Source organism: Hakea prostrata, chromosome 11, assembly GCF_041222555.1.
Source record: "Hakea prostrata isolate BN-2017 chromosome 11, UWA_Hpros_2, whole genome shotgun sequence".
NCBI classification, from domain to species: Eukaryota; Viridiplantae; Streptophyta; class Magnoliopsida; order Proteales; family Proteaceae; genus Hakea; species Hakea prostrata.
In genome coordinates, this window is record NC_142610.1 from 25668594 (window position 1) to 25691937 (window position 23344).

The window sequence follows — 23344 nt, forward strand, 5'->3', positions numbered from 1 at the left end:
TAAAATTTCTTTCAATTTTGTCTCTGCTATTTTCTTGAGACTTAATTTTAGGGATTTATTGGATTTAGTTTCTAATTTGATTATAATTATCAACATTGAAATATTAACTACCACATGTCACTATCCTAGATATGAATTACATGGAATTACATAGGGTAAGAATTGTAGAAGATGTGAACCCGATGTCATAGAGTTTCATTACAGAGTGAGTTAGAGGTGTGCATGGAAAAAACATTAAAAGTTGTTTAGGGTTTGAGGCTGGAGGACTGGGTGATGGGCTTACAAAGGCCGAACCCAAAATCTGTTTTGTTTACCCCAGAGGCCCAGACCCACTAGGGCCCAACTTTGAATAGGCCCAGTAAATACTTAAAATAAATAATTGAAGAAACAGGTGAAAACTGAACTGAAGTATATAAGTAACATCTCTTATTGAGTTGAGAATCAAGATTAACAGAGAATTGATTTACACGCCCTAACCTCTAAACGATAATACAATAATATAACATTTATCTAAGAGAAGTGAATCTCTGATGAGATCCACTTGATCATCTCCATCAAATGTAAGGCAACCATGAATGTGGACATGGGAACACTGAGGGTGACAAGAGCTACCAACCCGAGAGCCAAACTTGGCCTTGTTTTCATGAGTTGGGTCTGTAACAAACCCACTGCTTCAAGTACGTCAGAATCATAATGCTTATAGTATCTCTTCTCCCACTCCATCCAATTCTCAGGTGCCTGTTCATTGCTCTCCACCATCTTCATCTCTTGAATGCGTTTCCTTAACACTATCATGTTCTCATCCACTACCCTTCCCCTCCTGCACCCACCACTCGAACTCGATTCATCTCCTTTTGCAGCAGCTATCGTCGCCGGATTCTGGTGCCGGGATTTGCTTGAAGAAGGCTGTGGAAGACGAGGAAGAAACAGATGAGAGGAACCATTGATGGAGGAGGATAAGCTGTGAACCATGGCTTTCTTCCTAGAGTTTGAGCGGGCGATAAACAAGTTTGTTTGGGTTGGAGACAAACAACTTGGGTATTTAAGGTTGGTTTGGAAACATGGCAAACCGTGTAATGAGATAGAAAGCTCGTCTTAATTTCCGTTTCCTTTCTTAGTGATTAATCATTAATCTTAATCAGTAATGCGGCGCCTCAGACGGCGTAATTAAGAACCAGATGCCTTTTGGTGACGATGACCAAAATTGATTTGGCGTTTGCCCTTTACGTACGCGTCGGTATTTAGATATAAATATTACATCGAAAGGTCAGAAAAAGGAATTAACTAAGAAGGTTCCAATCCGACATCTCACAGTGGAATAGAGACTAAATAATAAAGGCAGCAACAGAAGAAACTTGGAATGCCTGAATGAAATGATGCGAAAGCAAACACGTTATTTTCAAGATAACAGTTGAACGCGTGATGCCCGCCGAAACTTCAGTGTAACGATAAGTCTTTAACAGCCATAACAGTATTATCAAAGCTAGTGGGATTATTCTTTGTTTCCTTTTTCTTTGGGTGGCAAAGATAATGAGAGTATTCTTAAGCAGGAAGTATCGCATAATATAGGACAAATTACATATAGACTTTCTGTGCTTGCAATTGTTGTTTCAAAATCTGTCAACTCCTGGTCTGGTTTGAGAATGACTTGAACAGTGAGAGTAGACCACCGCCTCTTTGGACGGAAAACCACCTCAAACGAGCAACCCAGATTCTAGATACCACAGATCCACCTTGAGAGGAGTTAATGCCCCCAAAGATTTCTGAGCCTCTTGAGTAGTTGTAGGAGAGTTAAAGCAAGACTGATCTGAGCTTACTTTCGATTTCCTCTCATTTTTGTATATTTATAAGAAAATTTCATGTTGTTTTTGAAAGGAACAAACCTTGACCATTGGATCCATGTACTTTAAATGGAGGGTTTGGATGTGCTGTGACACCAATCTTGCTCGAGAAGCCAATGCCCCAATCTTGCTAAAGAAGCTTTGGGTTTAATACACATTTCCCCAGATTTGTTAGTGATCTTGACATACGTGGACTTTAGATGTGACATGTTCCTTTTTAAACTCTAAACAAATAGTAAGAAAACAGCCCCTTATAAGATTTGGATGGATTAGTTCCCCTATGATAAGCATTAAGTACTTCAGGTCTAAGGCAAAGCTAGAAATGCCATTTTAACGCTCTGACGTGCTTGTAGTTAAAAACAAACTGTCTCTCATCATCTTGTTGCTTTTGCCAAAAAGTAACATTTCAGATATCTATTAGACACTCATGGCATCATGTTAACATTTCTATGTGGCACCATCATGAGGGTAGTCTCAAGGAGGAGTCACTTCCCGAAAAACATATGCCAACAGGTTACTCACTGATTCCTTGAACCTAGTCAAGACTAGATGCACTAAGCCGAACGTTTCATTCTGGTTTAGTGGTCTAAGCTAGAATTTGCTATGACAACAATCACTTACATTTACTACCTATATATTATAAAAAAATCAATTACAAATACCCGTTACTATTAAGAATTGAAAGCTATAAATGGAGATTTGCCTATCTGTTGAAGCACTAAGAAGGCATTTGTAATTATTTTTTTAGGGGTAGTAGATGTAATTGATGCAACAATAAAGGGTCTATATGTAATTTGTCCCATAATATAAGGTTTAAAGTATCTCATGATATTATATTAATCAATACATATTCATATTAGATACAATGGAATATGATATTTATTGATACATATTTCTCTCTCTCCGATATTCCTATATTACATATTAGATTGTACAAAATATATTGGCCAATATGTTATGATACTTGATATGAAACGATACGTCTCTTAAAATCACCCAACGTACTGATACGCTACTCAATACCAATAGGTTAAACATTGTTCTTAAGAGTCCTCCTCAGATCCTTAATGTTTTCTTCAATTTTTAGACTACTACGTATCGTTTACAAAGAATATAGAGGAAAATTACATGATTAATTATTTTTAGGTTTCCTTATACAAAAAAGAAACCCGATGTTTTAATCAACAAAATTGAATAAACTTAAGTTTGGATTACAAAACTAACCAAAATAGTGTCCCTTCCTCCTTTCTCCTTTTTGGACATTTTTACCCTTATCCTCCATCGTCCCTTCCACCAACCATCTACAACAACTGATCTTCCTTCTCTTAGTGCATGTATCACCCTCTGTAATTGCTCTTTGTTCTTTCTTTCTTTTTTTATCCTTGTCCTTCTCTCATTATATTTTTATTCTAATGGTCTTTTCTTTTCTTTTTTGGTACAAAGTGGCTTATTTAGCCGGGAGATGGGGATATTATATGCCTTAGCAAGAGGTAAACCTACGACCTCTTTACTAAGAGGTGTTGGTTTCACCACAAAAACATCTATGCGTTGACTTATTCAACGGTCTTTGTAGCTAATGTGAAACTGCAACTATTAGAAGATTAGTTGCAGTTACAAACTGAGCATTGCGGAGAAAAAATGAATCTTTACAAGAAATCTTTTGAGACTACGACGCTATTAAATATGGATCCTTACCCAAAAGAAGGTTTAGGTTTTCGTCAGTTACTCTCGTCAAGGTGCAGGTAGGAAAGAAACCCTTCTTTTGGATTTAAGCTCTCAATCTTACTTTGTCTTTTTTCTTTTTTTGGGGGGTTTCCTTTAATTTGTCATTAACCCGCCTGGGCATTTGATGTTTTTTCCATTTCATTCTTACATTCATTCGCCTTCTTTTCTTACTTTCTTCCATTATAGATAGAACGGAAAACCTCTAACCTCTTCATGTACCACCAAATTTTGAAGTCAGAATCAATCAAGGTCAAAATATTATTAAGAAGCGAATGGCAGCTACAAAAGAATGAATCTCACACAGAAAGAAAGGAGGATCGATTGTAGATGGTAGGTTGAAGGCACAATGGAGGATAAGAGTAAAAAAGTCCAAAAAGGAATATTGCCTACTTTTTCGGTTAATTGAATAAATCTTTAACTTAATTTATTAAATCTTATCGAATGAAACATTGGACCACTAGTTTTGTAAAAAGAAACTCAAAAGTCACTAATCATATAATTTTTTCATTAGTATATATATTTTTTGGAATGGATAGCCTTATATAATAAGGAATAGGGACCATTATATGTATGGTTGGTGCGTCAAATTTACGATCTCTTCGCTAAGAGGTGCCATTTATTTCCAAGCAATTGATGGTCTGTTGATCTGCCTTGCTATGACCGTTGGCCAGGTAGGCACGTATTGATTTCTTAACTAACATTAGCATTTATTGAATTGTATGCTTCAAAATGGAATAAACAAATGGTGTTAGTATGAAAATGCTTAAAAATCTCGATTTTATAATTTTTCTGTACTAGAATTATACAAAAGAATCGTCAACTGTTACATGATCGATCAAGATCTAAATGTATAAGCTACAAAAATAAAAAAATCACAGCACCTAGTTGTAGAGATGAAACCCAGACAAGATTCCATTTGTTACATTCATCAACTGTAACATGATCATGAATGTAGATGTAGGGACACTCAATGCAAGGAGTGCCACCATTCCAAGAGCAAAACTGGGTCTTGTGTTCATCAATTGCGACTGCAACTCCCCAACGGCTCTGCAAATAGTTGCATCATAGCTTGTATAGTACTTCTTCTCCCATTCCATCCAATCCTTCGGTGGCTCGTAATTCCTCTCCACCATCTTCATCTCATGAATCCTTCTTCTCAACACTATCATACTCTCATCTACAAGCCTTCCGCCGTAACCCCAGTCACACTCGCCTCTTCTCATGGCAGAAACCGCTAGCTTCCGTTGCCGGAAACCCAATCTCTGCTTTCGTGAAGCTGCAAACGTAGAAGATGGTAAAGGAGGAAGAAAAGGGCTTGATGAAGATGAAGATGAAGATGAACAGAAACAAGAGGTGGGTTCCATGGCTTCTTCTTCTTCTTATGAACTGAGGAAAGATAGCTAGATCTTTGAGACTGTTGGTGCGATATTTTGTGTTGGGTTCGTGTGGTTTAATCTGGATTTGATGATTTCATTCTCTCTATTTATAGACAGAATAGAAGTGAAGTGCAGCGAATCTGGGTTTGAGAATTTAACTTCGTAACGGTTCGAACTTCGAACACCGTGTGGGGTAACGGTTTCTTGGCATCTTCTTGGCTATATCTCCTGGAGTTTCCAACTTTCCACATCTAAGATCTATATCTATCACCGCCCACCGTAGGTTTAATCATTTTTTAAAAATAAATTACTATTAAAAAAATTAGATACTCAATAGAGTAATAATATAGTGCCACGCGGCGGTGTTTTGGCATCTTCAGAGTTGTGAATTGACCTTTTCACCGCCAATTATTGCCGAAAGGTCGGCTGACTTAACTTTTTTTTATCTCAAAAAATGTATTTATTGAAAATTGTGCTTAATATAGTAATCAAGTTCTTATATAAATTGGGAAGTAGTTTCACTGTGAAGTTCTTATATTGTAAAAAAGGGGGAAATATAAAGATTATATGACGGCGAAGCACAGAATCTAGATGGAACTGATCGAACGGCCAGTGATGCATCTTCTGGGTTGCTTCCGTTGTGGACCCGAGCCTACTTGGAGGTCTAGGAAGGTAACCACCGGACTAGAACTAACTAGCCTAGAGTCTAGATAGGTGGGCCAACATCATCACATGGTTACGACTTACGATTATAGAAAGAAGGGAAGAAACCGTGTAGGGACTAGCAGTAGCAGGTACGATATTTTTTTCTCTGTGGTGGAGCCTGGAGGGAGAAGTCTGTCTTTTTACATAGAATATGACCAGTAATGGCCCAAGGCCCAATGCTTCTGTTGAGTTTCAGCATCTACTCTCTAGAGCCCACTTAAGGCCCATCATTTGGAGGCGATTGATGATGTTCAATTCAGCATTTTGCATTAGATCTCAATGATTAACTCGATCATCTATGACATCACTTAATAACCTAATCTCAATGGGCATTGGCTAGCTCTTCTCCCACACTTTTTCTTGGGTTGGGAAGAGTAACAGAAATTGAGAAGAGAGGTTGGACATTGAAAATAGTAACTAGGGAAGGCAGCTAGCCATGGGTGGAGAATAGTGAGGACAGAAATAATAAAGCCTCTTCTTTTAAACTGTTAAAAGGTTTTCAGATTTCTTATCAATATTCGAATTGTCGATTGTCTCTTTTCAAATGCGATGGTTGCTACATTATGTTCTCACAAACATAAACATAAACATAAACGCAAACAGAAAGTGAGCAAGAGATACAGATACAGCTAGGGTTTTGCTGTTTTGCATGCGAGCTAGCTAGGTTGATAAAATCTAGAGTTGCAGAAAAGAAGTGAAGTGACACTCCTGGAATCCTTCTCCCATGGCACGTCCCATGCATGCCGAGAGTTGGTAATTGTTGGAGATGGCAGCGGGGTCATTTGCAGATGCAGTGATGATGAGGTGATAGATACATTATACCTGAGACGACTTGAGTTTCATGCACCTTGAACGACACGCTCATACTTCAAGTTTTGTCTTGTATTTCTTGTTCTATTCTCCCACCGCGAACTCAGCTGAGTTCCATTGACGTCTTGGATCGCCACGCAACCACCTGTCACTGGCAGGCATCTCTTCTCTTCCTCCTCTTCCTCCTCTTCCTCCTCTTCCTCCTTCCAGAAAGATTTCCAAGGATCCATTGAAGAAGAACAGATTGAGAAACAGTTCTTCAGAATCTTCATAACCTTGTTAATTTACGTTTTCTTTAAGCTAGCTCTTTATTCTTTTTCTCCTTGGCACCAAGTACGCGTTTCCTTTTATTTTTAGATATAATAATAATAATAATGATAATAAAAACACGAACCCTTGACCTTAAGATTAATGCTTGTCTTTACGTCCAAAAAACCCTGCCTTCATCCACAACAAAAACGAGTCCATATCCTCTCTGCACAGGAATATTGTTCACCCATCTCCAAGAGCGACACCTGACCTACAGCCTAACCTACAGGGCAGAGGGGGTGGGTGAACGTTTTCCCTGGGCTGAGAAGATCTCAACTCAAGAAAAACCATTAGAAACACCTCAGAGTCTCTTGCCTGGATTCTCGAGAATCCCTTCACCCATCTCTATATATCAGTTTCTCAAAATGAAGTTTAAGAGGTATTTGATTCATTTTAACATATAAAGAGTCTTTGAACCGAATACAATCGTAGACAGAGACCGACCGAATGGTTTTATCTGTAGTTTTTAGGTTCAAATGTTTAATGGCAAAGTCAAGTGTGCATGTAAAACTCTATTTCTAATTAAATTCCTAGACCTCTGCTGATTTATTTCTTGTGTTTTAAGGGCAACCAACCTAGATGCTGATGCTCTGGCTAAGAGCACTAGTCTTTGTCGACAGCAACTATTTGGCCAATTTATGATATGCCTAAGTATTGGGTTTTCTCCCACTTGGGTGTGTTTCTCAATATGGAAAAGAAAAGAAGAAAAAAAATTGGGTGTTGTTTCTATCTTAACTTTAATAATTTGTTTTAAATTAGAGACCAAAAGAATAAATTAGTGGCATTAAATTAATTATTCATTACAAAATTAATAAAAATAAATGGACAAAATTTACCTTATAAAAAATCAAAATTCATTGGCGATATATATATTAAAATTTTGTTTTTTCAAAATTATGCTATGGAATTTTATTAAAGAAGTGGCAAACCACATGAATCTCTCTGTTTCATATGAAAAGGTCCTTATGTCCCTTGCCTTGGAAAGAGAAGATGCAAACACCTATCAAGGTGTTGGTGGGAGTTATTGGATTCAGATATTCTTTTTTCTTTTCGGTAGAAATTGGATTCACAGAACCTAAGTGTTAGGTTTTCCTTCACTGAACCATCAAAAGTTTAGAATGTATTTTACTAGTTATATGACATGATCTTTTACGACTCTACAGCAGTGACAGCAAAGCATAATCAATTGGAAGAGAAAAGTCTAAATCTTGTGATTTGTAAAACTAATTTTTGATTGTATACATTAAATATTATGATATTATAATAAGTGGCAGTTGAGTTGGTAATGACCAGCGCCTTTTAGTGGAGAGGTCTGAGTTTAATCTCTCTAAATGTATTAATAATAGTCCTTGTTCTCTATTTTCATTAAGTAGGGCACTTAAAAAAAAAAAGTATTCCGACAATTTTTTTATGTTTTTCTAGTATTTTAAATTCTTTTGATTTGTCATTTGTGTATACATATTTTTTTTTTTTAAAAAAAAAACAAGGTTAGAATATTGTATTATATTATAGTAAAGATAAATTACATTCAATTTACATATAGTTGAAGCCAACAAAGGAGAGAAAAGTCTTTCCTCCTACTCAACAGACTCTTTCCTTCTTTAGTTGCCCCCTAATTTCTCCTGTATTGCAATTTTGAGTCTAGATCACTTTCCTTTTAAGAAAAACTATGTATTTTCCTAATATTTTTCCACCACACAATAGTAGTTAGATCTATAAGTTAATATAAAAAATAAAAGTAAGAATTTCAATGGGTACCATGTGGGCCCCACCCCTATCGTGTATTTCAAGAGCATTAGGAGAACACATTTTTCTCCCCTCGCTGGAAGATGATCCAAACTTGCAGTTTTTAATCTTCGCAAGAGCATATTAAAACCATTATTCGTATGCCCTTACATGAAATCCGAGCAATGAAATGAATTTATGCTGGAGAATTTCAAGGACGGCACAACGTAAGGGACCATTGTGGTTGTGGCCATTAGTGGTGGTGGTCCTGTTGGTTCATCAAATAAATTCCAACTTGACAGAAATTTTAGAGAAGAACAAAAAGTAAAGTCAACAGTTTGACAGAGAGAGCAACCTTGGTATTTTTTTAATGAATGACAAATTACATATAAACCGCTTGTGTTTGCAATTAATTACATATACTATCCTTGAAAAAAAATCAATTACAGAGAGAGCAACCTTGGTATTCTTTTAATGAAGGGTTGTGTATGGAGATGTGGGTACATCTCCACTGTATGTATATTCCAACACATTTACAGGCGTATTCTTTAACTCTTTTTTCTTTTTCTCCTTCTCACCCAGTGGGCGTTTCAGTTTCAAATTAAAAATTATGATTAAAGCTTGTCTTTATGTGCAAGAAACTCCTCTATCCACAAGAAAAATGAGTCCAAATCCTCTTTGCACAGGCAGGTTGTTCGCCCATCCACCCACCTATCTAGAAGTACTATGACACATGACCTGCCCGTGATACATGTGCAGCATAACCCAAAGGGCAAAGGGGGTGGGTGAACGTCCTGCTTGGGGGGAGAGGATCTCAACTCAAGAAATACCATTAAAAAGGCCTCAAAGTCTCTTGGCTGGATTTTCGAAAATCCCTTCTCTCGTCTCTATATATCAATTTCTAAGAATGGAGTTTAAGGAGTATTTAAATCATTTTAACATATAAAGAATATTTATAAAGTTATCTGAATTCCAAATACTTCTTCTTTTTTTTTTTGGTGAACTATTGACTAATAACAGAATGACTTTATAAAAAATCAAAATTCATTGGCAATAAAAACTCTGTGGATATATTTTACATGTGTGAAATGGGTTAATTTTGTGAACCAAAGATATTTGCCACGAAAGTCAACAAACAATTTTTACCTTATAAGAAATATAAATATTTAGCTTGTATCAACTTTTGAGTAGTCGTTGCAAGTAAATAAATAAGACAATTTTATCCAATAAAAAATTTGTAACAACTTGAATACATTTTCATTGATATTCTCATAATATCATATTTTTTTTGGGTTATACAATGGAGTTTTATTAAAGAAAGTGGCATGCTCCCATGAATCTCTCTCTTTCGTATGAAAAGGTACTTCTGACTTAATGGATTCACATTCGTTCGTTCTTTCTTTCTTTCTTCTCTTCTTCTTCTTCTTTCTTTCTTTCTTTTTTGTGTGTGGTGGGATTGAGTTCACATACCCAACTATAATATTTGTGTTCAGTGAACCACCAAAAGTTTAGAATGTATTTTACTATTTATGTGGCATGATCTCAACATATAATAGTAAAGCATAATCCACCGGAGAAGAGAGAAATCCAAATCTTGCGATTATAAAACTAATATTTTATCTATGTATATTAAATATTCTAACATACAATTAAATGTCAACTCAGTTAGTAATGGCCAACGCTTTTTAGTGGGGAGGTTCGTTTCATCCTCTCTCATGGAATATATAAAAGTCCTCATTCTTTATTTTCAATAAGTTAATATAAAGTGCCATTAAAAAAAAAAGTATTATGACCACTTTTTATGGTTTTCTAGCATTCTATTCTTTTGATTTGTCATATGTTTGTACATATATTTTTTTAGAAAATGCTAGAATATTATTATATTATATTATGTGGAGATAAATTACATTCGTTTAGACATAGTTGACACCAGTGGAGGAGAGAACGTCTTTTCTTGGGTGGATCCGGCCTACTCACCAGACTCTTTCGTTCCTCAGTTGCCGCTTAGCTCCTCCTTGTATTCCAGTTTTGAGTCTAGATAACTTCCCATGTAATGGGATCCATAAGTAATTATTATAAATAAAAAATAAAATAAAAAACAGAAGTGAAAAGTTCAATGGATACCATGTGGGTCCTAATCCTTCTGTGTATCTCAAAAGCATTAGGAGAGTACATTGTTCTTTCCTCATTGGAGCTGATCCGAACTCGTAGTTTTTATGTGATCTTTCACAAGCATTATTCTTTTGTCCTAATAAGAAATCCGAGCAATGAAATGAATTTACACTGGCGGATTTCAAGGAGGACACAGCATTGGGGAACATTGTGGCCATTAGTGGTGGTGGTCCTGTTAAATCATCCAATAAATTCCAATTTCACAGAAATTTTAGAGATGAACAAAATGAAAAGTCAACAGTTTGACAGAGGGAGAGCAACTTGGTATTCTTTTAATGTCATTTATAGAACAATTATTTTTTTTTGGTGAACAATTATTAATATCAAATTGCATATATTATTATCATTAGAAAAAATCAAAGTCAATATTGATAGTTGAAGCCTTGAAGGAACATTTGTTTAATCTAAGCTTGCGAATTTTTCAAACTGCACTGATAATATATCCTATGGATCTCTCCTCAAAAGATCTAAAACTATGAATCTCTCCTTTAAATATTGAACAAGTATGAATCTTTCTTTAAAAATTTAACATTAAATATGACAAATGGGTTTTGGGCTAAAGATTTTGCATGTGGACTAAAGATTTCAGATTCCACAAAGATTTAGGGGTTATTACTTAAGTCATGTATTCCAACTACTGCAGTGACATTGCAACTAATAATTTCAAATTATTGACCAAAGAAGACCTAAGACACAAAATGGATTATCTTTTACTATAAAAAAAAATTAAAAAATAAAAAAATGCAAGTTAACACTCTTTTGTAATTTACAATCCTTTTTGGTTAAGTCTTAACTTTTGCAAACAACTTTCTTTCCTATAATTAGTAATTTTATATATACACTCGGGGTGGGCTATTATATATATATACCAGGAAATTATTACATATACCTAGAACTAGGGACTATCACAGAACCTTATATATACACTAGGGGACCATTATGTACATATATTATTATAGAGATTCGGACATTGACTTCTCAATTACAAGGCGTTGGTTATTGTTAATTGAGCTAATCCTTTAATGGTCTTCATGATAATTAAGATTTTGTGAAAATTTCTAAGAAACAACTAAGGCGAGTGATAAGTTTGTTGTCACAATCCCTATATAGAATCCCCCAGTTTTGGTTGATCGTCTTAGGTATTTTCAAAGAACACCCATTGACGTCAAGTTTCACCTAGCCTAAATGAAGACACAAAAGTCTTATATATATATTCTCTAATATGAGTGCTAAGGACCTAAGTTCTATCAATATCAAAGACATGAGCAACCACATTTCTTTAAGAGCCAACAATCAACCTTTGTGGCACCACTATTAACTAAGTTGAATCAAATTTTCATAGTTTTGTGGTCTACTAACACTAGATAAACAACGGAATGATGCACTCAAGTAGATGAAGAAGCTAGATTTATCAAAGGATATGTTACGATATATGGAAGACACTTTCGTATTGTGTATGTCATAGGGATGTCAACTAACTAGACTTCTATCCAAAAAAGAAGAAAAAAGGCTAAACAAATTTTATGCATCACTTTTTTAGAATAAATGTATGAAGATGGAAGCATATGCTATGATTGAATATAATTTTGTAATGTCTACATCGTGAGAATGTGAACTCCACCACAAAAAGAAAACAAGTGGCAGATCATCTAGCAAAGATGGCGCTAACCATGAGGGAGTGTAGAAATTAGCCTGTATCCACTGTGTGGTTATTAGAACTCTGGGCCTAGCATTTTGCCTCCATTGAATAGAATATTATTTACCAAAAAAAAAAAAAAAAAAACTCTTCCCCAAAAAGAAAAAGAGACTAGGCAATTTTGTGCCATATGAAGTCATTATAAAATACAAAGCTTTCTATTTTAATAATTTAAAGTATTCAATAATAGATGCTATTATATATATTATATGAAACAATAATTTGTTTTCTTAATAAGAAAATCGAAGTCAAAGTTGAACCGTAAAGATACTCAAATTAATTTTATACAACAATTTGTTAAAAAAAAAAATCTTTTTTGGAAAAATAGAGGTACTATACATCTAGGTAAAGTAGTAGCAGCCATGTTTTCTTTGAGATTATTTTGGATTTCCAAAAAGAAAAATAAATAAATAAACCTATAAAAGGGAGAGAAGGAAGAGAGGCTATGAAGTGAGAACCAGTGTTAAGGAGCGATGGCAGAAGCAAGCAGTAATGGAGAATGGAAGAATCAGAAAGTGATAAACCGAGTAGATTCACTTCAAGTGGAGGCTGGAAGAGTCTCTACTTTGTCCACCAAAAACCATAAGGTCTGCCATTAATTTCAGTCTCTATTTTCTAGCTTTGGCTTTCTGATCTTATTAATTAATTAAGATTGTTTTTATTTGAATGCAAATCATACATGAACGAGCAGCAAACGAGCTGGGAAACAACAATGAAATTAGCATTCCAGTGCATTGGAGTTGTGTATGGAGATATAGGTACATCTCCACTGTATGTGTATGCCAGTACATTTCCAAACGGCATCAGTGACACACAGGACCTACTTGGGGTCTTGTCTCTCATCATTTACACACTCACACTCGTAACCTTGATCAAATATTGTTTCATTGTCTTGTGGGCAAACGACAATGGCGATGGTAAGGTTCAGATCCTTAACTTTTTTTTGTTGGAGTAATGGTTAATGAAGCCTAATTTGGTGTATAGATGCTAGATTGGACCGTCTTACCATGAGATAGGTTAAAGGACTTAAATCAACCCAGAATAACAGTTGAATTGCATATGTTGCAGGGGGAACTTTTGCTCTTTATTCCAAGATATGTCGCTATATTAAGGTGAGCTTAATTCCAAATTATCAGCAAGAAGATGCAATGCTGGCCAACTATTAGCATTGAAGTCCCTTCCAGGAATATGAAGAGAGCCCAGTACATAAAACAGATGATGGAACACAGTAAAGTAGTTCGTGTCTTGCTGTTCATATGTGCTATTGTTGGTACTTCCATGGTGATGGGAGATGGGGTTCTCACTCCAGCAATTTCAGGTTTCTGTCATTCTTTCTACCTAGTATCTTTTCTATTGTCATAGAATCATTTCTGATTTCTATTTTTGTTTTTTCAGTGATTTCGGCAGTGAGTGGAATACAAGTTGCAGTACCAACACTTAGTCAAGGTAGTACCCTCTGAAATTATAATAAGATCGAAATGATAAAAACTCTCAGAAAGTTAATTTTTTTGGAATTCATAGTATGGGTTAACTGGAATATTGTTGGATGAATGGATGATATTTTCTGCAGACCTAATTCAGTGTTCCTTTCTGTCAATGTTGTTGGATACCCAGGTGCTATCGTGGGAATTTCTGTAGTGATCTTGATCTTTCTCTTTGTATTTCAAAAGTATGGAACCGACAAAGTTGGTTATTCTTTTGCTCCTCTGATCAGCATATGGTTTGTTTTCATCGGTGGCATTGGTATCTATAACTTGATCAAGTATGATATCACTGTGTTGAAAGCTTTCTATCCAAAATACATAGTTGATTATTTCAGAAGAAATGGTTACACTGCATTCATATCCCTTGGAGGGATTGTTTTGTGCATCACAGGTGATCAATTAGCCTAAACACCCCGACTCTCATATAATTATGAAATCAATACCTTACCAAACAACCACTTCTATTGATGTGAAACAGGAACTGAAGCAATGTTTGCAGACTTGGGTCACTTCAACATCCCAGCCATTCAGGTATGTGGAAAGTATTAAAAAAAAATCCTACTTGATTCAGGATCACATCCCAGAATATATATCTTTGATAATACAATTTTCAGAAGAAAAAAATGTTTCCAAACTCTAATTACCTGATTAATATTTTTTTTTCCAGATTAGTTTTGGCGGATTTGTATATCCTGCATTAGTATTGGCTTACAGTGGGCAAGCTGCATACCTCACCAAACACCCAGACAAAGTCTTAACTACCTTCTATTCCTGTATTCCTGGTAAGTGGGTTTTAATTTGCTGAATTAACAGGAATTATGGAGAAGTCTCTCCAGTTTATAACTTCTTAACAATGCTTGTTTTGTTCTAAATGATGGCACACAGGTCCATTATACTGGCCACAATTTGTTGTAGCTGTTATTGCAGCTGTTATTGCAAGCCAAGCTATGATATCTGGAGCATTCTCAATCATAACTCAGTCACAAAGTCTTGGATGCTTCCCAAGGGTCAAGATAATTCACACTTCAAAGAACTATGATGGGCAGGTTTACATCCCTGAGGTTAATTATGCACTTATGATCGGCTGCATCATTATCACAGTTGCTTTCCAGAGTACAACAGCCATTGGTTATGCATATGGTAATTAACTAAAGCACTAAGTGATCGAAGTTCAACATATATACTTATCCTTGTATTCAACTTTTTGCTGATCGATCTTGAATTTAATCTTAATTAACATGCAGGGATTTGTGTGGTTACTGTAATGGTAATCACAACATCTTTGGTTAGCCTCATAATGCTTGTCATATGGAAGATTTCTCTAGTGTGGATCGGCCTCTTCTTTGTGATTTTTGCTGCGATCGAGCTGTTATATCTATCCTCAACAGTAACTAAGTTTGTCCAAGGTGGATGGCTTCCACTGCTATTTGCTATAGTTCTTGTAACCATCATGTGGATTTGGCATCATGTTCACATAGAAAAGTACATGTTCGAGCTTGAAAACAAGGTCTCCAATGATTCTGTGAACGCCATAATCAAGAACCCAAGAATAAACAGGGTGCCAGGAATGGGACTCTTGTATTCTGAGCTTGTTCAAGGGATCCCACCCATATTTAGTCACTATATTTCAACCATACCATCCATCCATTCAGTTCTGGTGTTTGTCTCCATAAAACAAATTCCAATCCAAACAGTGGCAATGGAGGAGCGTTTTCTATTCCGCCAGGTTGAACCTCGAGAAGCCCAGATGTTCCGCTGTGTTGTTCGATACGGATATAATGATGTATTTGATAAATCAGAGGAATTTGAGCAACAGCTTGCCAAGCACTTGAAAGAATTTGTTCGCCAAGAAAACTACATCAACAATGAAGTATCAGTAGAGCAAAACAACCCACACCCACCACAGCAGCTCAGTAATTCTGGCCAAATTCACAGTGATCGAGTTGTTAGTGGACCAATAATCCTTGGAGGAGACCATGAGACACAATTCATCGACAAAGCAATGGAAGAAGGGGTGGTGTATCTCGTGGGTGATGCAGAAGTAATGGCGAAACCCAATTCCTCTGTATTCAAAAAGCTCATTGTCAATTACGTCTATACCTTCTTGAAGAAGAATTTTAGACAAGGACAGGACATGATGTCGATTCCACGGATGAGGGTTCTCAAGGTCGGCATGATATATGAAATTTGAGATTGCCCATGCATGATGCCAAATCCTCTTTTTCAGGAAAACTCCTGAAAAATGTAAGGATTCATATCTTCTGAGTACAATTGTGAAACATCCATGCCAACCATGGTGTAGCTTAATCATGGTTTCCCTTTTGGTTGGTCTTGACTCTTGAGGGTTTAGGGGGCCTAAAGCAAGATTGCCCTTCTAACCACTTATTTTTCTCTGCTAATAATGTAAGTGTAATCTAGATTGCTTTGCTGAATATCATATAAGAACTAAACCTAAGGTTTCTCACTTTTTTTTTTTTTTTTGTGCGGTTGATACCTTTCTCTTCCAAAGGGCTTCAGTGGATGATGTTCTCTCTGAAGGCAATGTCAGGCCTATTTTCTGAATAATCTAATTAATTTTTAAAAAAAATTTTAAAAGTTTTTTAATGATTGTAAAGCATCATTTGTTATCTTTTTTTAATAGGGAAAGAACATAAAAGAAAAAGGATTCGTGTAATCATGAGAGTTCAAATCACCTAAACTTTTTTTCATTATACATATTACGTGGGGGTAGATAATTATTTTATCATATTCAGACATGGCTCCATTCATATTAAAATGCACACAAATTATTACAAGGGCTAAAATATGGGTCTAGCTTCAGTGCTACGCATTAAATGCGCAACACGATGAAGCCAACGGTCGAGATCGAAATCTCAATCTCAACCGAAATTTCAACCTCGACTGTCTTTACACCGAGACGAAGGGTCGAGATCGAAATCTCGGTCAAGCTTTCAGTCTCGACCGTCGGCAGCCAGTGCTGCGCATTTAATGCGCAGCACTGAGGTTACACTATTAAAATAGGGTAATTTTCATCTGGACCCCCTGAGGTTTGGTCTATGTCATTTTTAGTCCAAAAAAACTGAAACTTTGCATTTGCCTCCCCTGTACTATAGAAAAAGTCAATTTAAGGACAAATTATCACTTTTATGACAAATTTGCCCTTATTCTTTTTTTTTTTTAATTTAAACAAAACATGGAAAATAAAAATGAAAAATTCAAATTCAAATTCAAATTCAAATTCAAATCTTTGAACCAGAGAAATACGATTGTTAGTATTCGAAATCAAAAGAGTTGTTTAAGATCGAAACATCATGCCATTCGAAATCAAAAGAGTTGTTTAAGATCGAAACATCATGCCATTCAAAATCAAAAGAGTTGTTTAAGATCGAAACATCATGCCATTCAAAATCAAAAGAGTTGTTTAAGATCGAAATATCATGCCATTCGAAATCAAAAGAGTTGTTTAAGATCGAAACATCATGCCCTTGAACCTCGCGTCGAAGCTCTGCCACTTGAAGTTTTCTTAACCCTTCGGCCATGGAATCACATCTTTCTTATCGTCGGAAGTTTTAGGTTTGTCTTCTCCAACAGAGTTTTATCTTCGAGCCATGGAATCACATTTTTCTTATCGTCGGAACGTTTCAGATTTGTCTTCTTATCGTCTTTCGCCATGAACCGGTGTTTAAGGTCATGATACTTCTGTTTACATTCTGGTTATGTGGTGTCAGAAGACGAAGAGAAGTGTTTCGGTTCTGTATTTCCATAGCCACAGAGTCCCAGCTATTGGTTCCATGACGGTTAATGGCACATGCCAACAACAGCTTCTCCCAAATCCCCAATGATTGCTTCACAACATCTTCAACTTTAGCCATGGTTTCTCATATCTGACGCTCCATCAAGCTTTCTGCAATTCGTAGATAATTTTTTTTTTTTCAAAACTAGGGTTTTTTCCCTTTTTATTTCTCTTCGGATTTCTCGTCACTTAATGAAAATTTACCTTTTTCAAATCCTTGAATCTTGTTTCTACTTACCTGAATTTTCCAAAGTAGCCCTGTGAAACAAGAGAGCTTTAAGCTAGGGATTCAAAGTTAAATGAGTTGAATGAAGAAACATTCAAAGTGTTTGATGTTCTTAGACGGTTGCTTTGTGGTGTTTCGCGGATTTATGAATATTAACTAAAATTTTTTTTTTCATTTTTATTTCCTATGTTTTTTGTTTAAATTAAAAAAAAGGTAAATTTGTCATTAAAGTGATAATTTGTCCTTGAATTGACTTTTTCTATAGTACAAGGGAGGCAGATGCAAAGTTTTAGTTTTTTTGACTAAAAATGACATAGACCAAACCTCAGGGGGTCCAGATGAAAATTACCCAAAAAATAGGCAACACAATAGTAGGTGAACAATTACATTATACTGAAATAACCAATTAATATTAAAATTGTACGACCAAACTTGTTTAAGTTTGAACACTTTAAAAAAAATCATGAATAAAGAATAAATTATTGATAAAAGGAATTTTAAAAAGAACATTTAGTAGTTAAAGATTGAAATTTTAAGAAGAAAGTCAAAGGATTCAAGAGTTAGTTTCAATTTGAGTTTTAAACATTACTTTTTAAAAAATAGGATTTTAATTGTAACACTTGGATAATTATTAAAAATGAATTAAAAATTATTTCTAATATTGGAAAGGAGAAATAATGATATAACACACGGAAAGAGAAAAACAAGGAAAAAAATTAAAAGATCAAGAAAACATGTAAAAAAATCAGGGGGTGGGCGGATTCACATCCTTTGTAATTCCTTTCCATGCAATTCCCTACAATTCCATCATAGGATTGTGCCATGTGGCATTTAAGTGATCCAACGGTTACCCAATTTAAACTAAATTTGAATTTTATATAAACCCACCCATAAATTTGAATTTTATTTAAACTCTAGTTTGTTGGGTAACCATTGAATTACTTAAATGCCACGTGGCACAATCCTATGAGGGAATTGTAGGAAATTGCATGGAAATGAATTACAGAGGATGTGGATCCGGGGTGGGCGGGGGAGGCCCGACCTGTGTTATATATATGGATTAACCGTAAAAAGATTCGAACTCTTGATATTATATTATAAAATATTGATTTTTGACAAGTGAGCCAACTTCTTGAGGTTTGAATTTTAGTTCTATCAACATCAAGATATGAGCCATCACTTGTGCTGAAGATTCAAAAGTCAAACTTTCTAACATCATGGTTGACTTGACTGAGTCAACCCTCTATGATTTGGCCGTCTGAAAATAGGAAAGATGCACACAAGTAGATGATGAAGCCACAGACGCATAGATATGACATATGGAAGGCAATTACATATTGTATATATCATGAGGTTGTCAAGTAGATAGGCAGATTTCATGCATTACTTATTGAACAGAGATGTATGAAGACGGAAGGCAAATGTATGATGGAAGATAATTTTGCAATGTGTGTACCATGTGAATACGTCATTGCATTACTTATTCAAAAGAGATGTATGAAGCATTAACAAAATACAAAGCCTTCTATTTTAAATCATTTTAAATACACAATAATAAATGATTGTTTATGTATGAAACAGAAGTCAAAGTTGAACCGTATAGGTAACTCAAATTTGATACAACCTTTGAGAATTTGGGTGAAAATTTGAGGTAGAAGTTACTAAAACAAGTAGCAGGGGGCGTGTTTCATCATGTTTGAGATTTTTTTGATTTCAAAAAGAATAAAACTATAAAAGGGAGAGAGAGCAGAGAGGTTATGAACCCAGAAGTAGTGTTACAGAGCCATGGCAGAAGTGAATGGATTTCCAGCAAGCAGCAATGGAGAAGGGAAGAAACAGAAAGTGATTAACCGTGTAGATTCCCTGCAAATAGAGGCTGGAAGAGTCTCCACTCTGTCTGCCTCACAGAATAAAGCTAAGGTCTGTCATGAACGAACTTTAGTATTATCAATTTCAGTGTCTGTTAGTACTCTGTTTTTGCTGTTGGTTTCTTTAAATGAATTAATTAAGATTGTTTTTTATTGAAATGCAATCAATCATAAATGGACAAGCAGCATCAGAGCTGGGGAACAACGCTGAGATTAGCATTCCAGTGCATTGGAGTTGTGTATGGAGATATAGGTACATCTCCACTGTATGTGTATGCCAGTACATTTCCAAACGGCATCACTGACACACAGGACCTACTTGGGGTCTTGTCTCTCATCATTTACTCACTCACACTTGTAACCTTGCTCAAATATTGCTTCATTGTCATGTGGGCTAATGACAATGGCGATGGTAAGCTTCAGTAAGATCAAATTTTGTCTGTGGGAGTGATTAATCAAAGACAATACAAAAATAATACTTGAATTGCAAATGTTGCAGGGGGAACTTTTGCTCTTTATTCCAAGATATGCAGGCATCTTAAGGTGAGCTTAATTCCAAACTATCAGAAAGAGGATTCAATGCTTTCCAACTATAGCATAGAAGTCCCTTCCAGGAAAACAAAGATAGCTCAGTACATAAAAGAGATGGTGGAACACAGTCAAGCGGTTCGTGTCCTACTGTTCTTGTGTGCTATTGTTGGTACTTCCATGGTGATGGGAGATGGGGTTATCACTCCAGCAATGTCAGGTTTGTCATTCTTTCTACCATTCTTAAGGAAAAATATTCTTGGTATCGTCCTTCTCCCTAAAACCATTTCGTCTTCTATTTCTGTTTATCAGTGCTTTCGGCAGTGTCTGGAATCAAAATTGCAGTAACTTCACTTCCTCAAGGTAGTCATCTTGCTTATATATATACACTCAGTTGTGAGGTCTCGATCCAAGTCTCCTCTGAAATTATAATTAGATCTTGAAATGATAAAAACTATGTATTTGATCTCTCACAAAGTTAATTTTTTTGAATTCATAGTATGGGTTAACTTGAACATCATTGGATTAAACCTTCTCCCAACCTAATTCATTATTAAACCTTTCTGTCAATATTGTTGAATACCCAGGTGCCGTCGTGGGAATTTCTATTGTGATCTTGATCCTTCTCTTTGTATTTCAACGATATGGAACCGACAAAGTTGGTTATTCTTTTGCTCCTCTGATCAGCTTATGGTTTCTTTTCATCGGTGGCATTGGTATCTATAACTTGATCACCTATGATATCACTGTATTGAAAGCTTTCTATCCAAAATACATAATTGATTATTTCAGAAGAAATGGTGCCACTGGATTTATATCACTTGGAGGGGTTTTCTTGTGCATCACAGGTGATCAATTAACCTAAACACCCCCCCCCCTTGAAAAACTCTTCTCATAGAATTATTTCACATGAAATGAATACTTATGATGAGTTTCATGTGAAACAGGAACGGAAGCCATGTTTGCAGACTTGGGTCATTTCAACATCCGAGCCATTCAAGTATGTAGTGAGCATAATTAACAAAGAAAATCCTACTTGATTCAGGATCACATCCCATAATACATATCTTTGCTAATACATTTTTTCAGGAAAAAATGTTTACCAAACTTTAATTGCTGGATTAATTATTTTTTTCGCAGATGAGTTTTAGTGGATTTGTGTTTCCTGCATTAGTATTGTCTTACAGTGGGCAAGCTGCATACCTCACCAAGTACCCAGAGAATGTCAATACTACCTTCTATTCCAGTATTCCTAGTAAGTGGGTATTTGCTAAATTAACACGAATGATATCATGGAGAAGTCTTTCCAGTTTTTAACTTGTTAATAATGCTTGATTTCTTGCAAATGATGGCTCACAGAACCACTATACTGGCCACAATTTGTTATAGCTGTTATTGCATCTGTTATTGCAAGCCAAGCTATGATATCTGGAGCATTCTCAATCATATCTCAGTCACAAAGTCTTCAATGCTTCCCAAGGGTTAAGATAATTCACACTTCAAAGAAGTATGATGGGCAGGTTTACATCCCTGAGGTTAACTATGCACTCATGATCGGCTGCGTCGCTCTCTGTGCTATTTTCCAGGATACAGTAGCAATTGGATTTGCATACGGTAAGCAAAGCACCAAATGGAGTAGTACATATTATATATACCTGTCTTTGTATTAAATAAGCTCTTTACTGATCTTTAGCAAATATTTAACTTTGATGCAGGGATCTGTGTGGTTACTGTGATGGTAATCACAACAAGTGTGGTTAGCCTAATAATGCTTGTCATATGGAAGATTTCCCTAGTGTTGGTCGTCCCCTTCTTCGTATTTTTCACTTCGATAGAGCTGATATATCTATCCTCTACAGTAACCAAATTTGTACAAGGCGGATGGATTCCACTGCTATTTGCTTCAGTTCTTGTGACCATCATGTGGGTTTGGCATTACGTTTACAAAGAGAAGTACGTGTTCGAGCTTGAAAACAAGGTCTCCGACGATTCTATAAACGCTATAGTCTCCAACCCAAAGATAAACAGGGTGCCAGGAATTGGCTTACTGTATTCTGAGCTTGTTCAAGGGATCCCACCCATATTTACTCACTACGTTTCAAACCTACCATCCATCCATTCAGTTCTGGTGTTTGTCTCCATAAAACAAATTCCAATCCAAACAGTGGCAATGGAGGAGCGTTTTCTATTCCGCCAAGTTGAACCTCGAGAAGCCCATATGTTCCGCTGTGTTGTTCGATACGGATACAATGATGTGTTTGATAAAACAGAGGAATTTGAGCACCAGCTTGTCAAACACTTGAAAGATTTTGTTCGCGAAGAAAAGTTCATCAACTATGAAGAATCAGTTGAGCAAAACAATCCACAATTTGACAGTGATCGAGTTGTTAGTGGATCAATCCTTGGAGGAGGAGAAGATGAGATACAATTCATCAACAAAGCAATGGAAGATGGGGTGGTGTATCTCTTGGGTGAACCAGAAGTGGTGGCGAAACCGAATTCCTCTGTCTTCAAAAGAGTCGTTGTCAATTACATCTATAGCTTCTTGAAGAAGAACTTTAGACAAGGACAGGACATGATGTCAATTCCAAGGACAAGGGTCCTCAAGGTCGGCATGGTATATGAAATTTGAGATTGCCCATGCATGGATCTTCCCTGAATTGCAGAAAAAACCCTTCTTTTTTTTCTTCTTTTTTTTCTTTTGGGGTAAAGAAAAAACCCATATAGAGATAAGGCAAATAAGATCATACATGAAGATCAATAGTAGCAAAGCAATGCCTTCTTTTGTTATTAATTTCACTTGAAAAGTTGTGGCTTGTAAGCGATACTGCTGGTTTTTTTATTTATTTATTTTTATTATTATTTGGATGAATATATAAAAAGTTATATTGCAACACAGCCCCAAAGAAAAAAAACAAAGGGAGGGAAGAGAAAGGGGGTGAGAGACTAATATAAGGATCTAGGTCGTAGAGGTTGTACATAACCACTAACACTCACCACCAAAGGTAGCGACCATCTACCACAAAACCAGATGGAGTAAAGAACAAGGTTCCAAATGATCAAGGATAGGAGGTGAGAGAAGAAAA

At 35.9% G+C, this 23344-nt stretch overlaps 2 protein-coding genes across 2 annotated transcripts; both read left to right on the top strand.

The window, feature by feature from the left end:
• Positions 1-12782: 12782 nt before the first annotated feature.
• On the top strand, positions 12783-16417 carry LOC149001146 (potassium transporter 5-like). Its single transcript, XM_089139959.1, is given in 10 exon segments — positions 12783-12946; positions 13051-13276; positions 13428-13522; positions 13524-13677; positions 13755-13805; positions 13974-14234; positions 14322-14374; positions 14511-14625; positions 14729-14983; positions 15088-16417. Coding segments are annotated over 10 exon segments (2271 nt in total). The 5' UTR covers positions 12783-12832; the 3' UTR covers positions 16035-16417.
• Positions 16418-19589: 3172 nt separating this feature from the next.
• Positions 19590-23117, top strand: LOC149001147 (potassium transporter 5-like). The gene is made up of 9 exons (XM_089140479.1): positions 19590-19782; positions 19917-20142; positions 20230-20478; positions 20571-20621; positions 20846-21106; positions 21206-21258; positions 21399-21513; positions 21618-21872; positions 21974-23117. Exons 1-9 carry the CDS (start codon positions 19648-19650, stop codon positions 22888-22890), a joined length of 2262 nt encoding a protein of 753 aa, XP_088996605.1. The 5' UTR covers positions 19590-19647; the 3' UTR covers positions 22891-23117.
• The last annotated feature ends 227 nt before the right edge of the window (positions 23118-23344 follow it).

What these genes read in the sequence shown, in the direction of transcription:
- LOC149001147 (XM_089140479.1), top strand. Translation starts at nt 19,648, where the DNA reads ATGGCAGAAGTGAATGGATTTCCAGCAAGCAGCAATGGAGAAGGGAAG. An exon ending in TCAACATCCGAGCCATTCAA is followed by an intron (nt 21,259 to 21,398) that starts GTATGTAGTGAG and finishes TTTTTTTCGCAG; the next exon opens with ATGAGTTTTAGTGGATTTGT. An exon ending in CTTCTATTCCAGTATTCCTA is followed by an intron (nt 21,514 to 21,617) that starts GTAAGTGGGTAT and finishes GATGGCTCACAG; the next exon opens with AACCACTATACTGGCCACAA.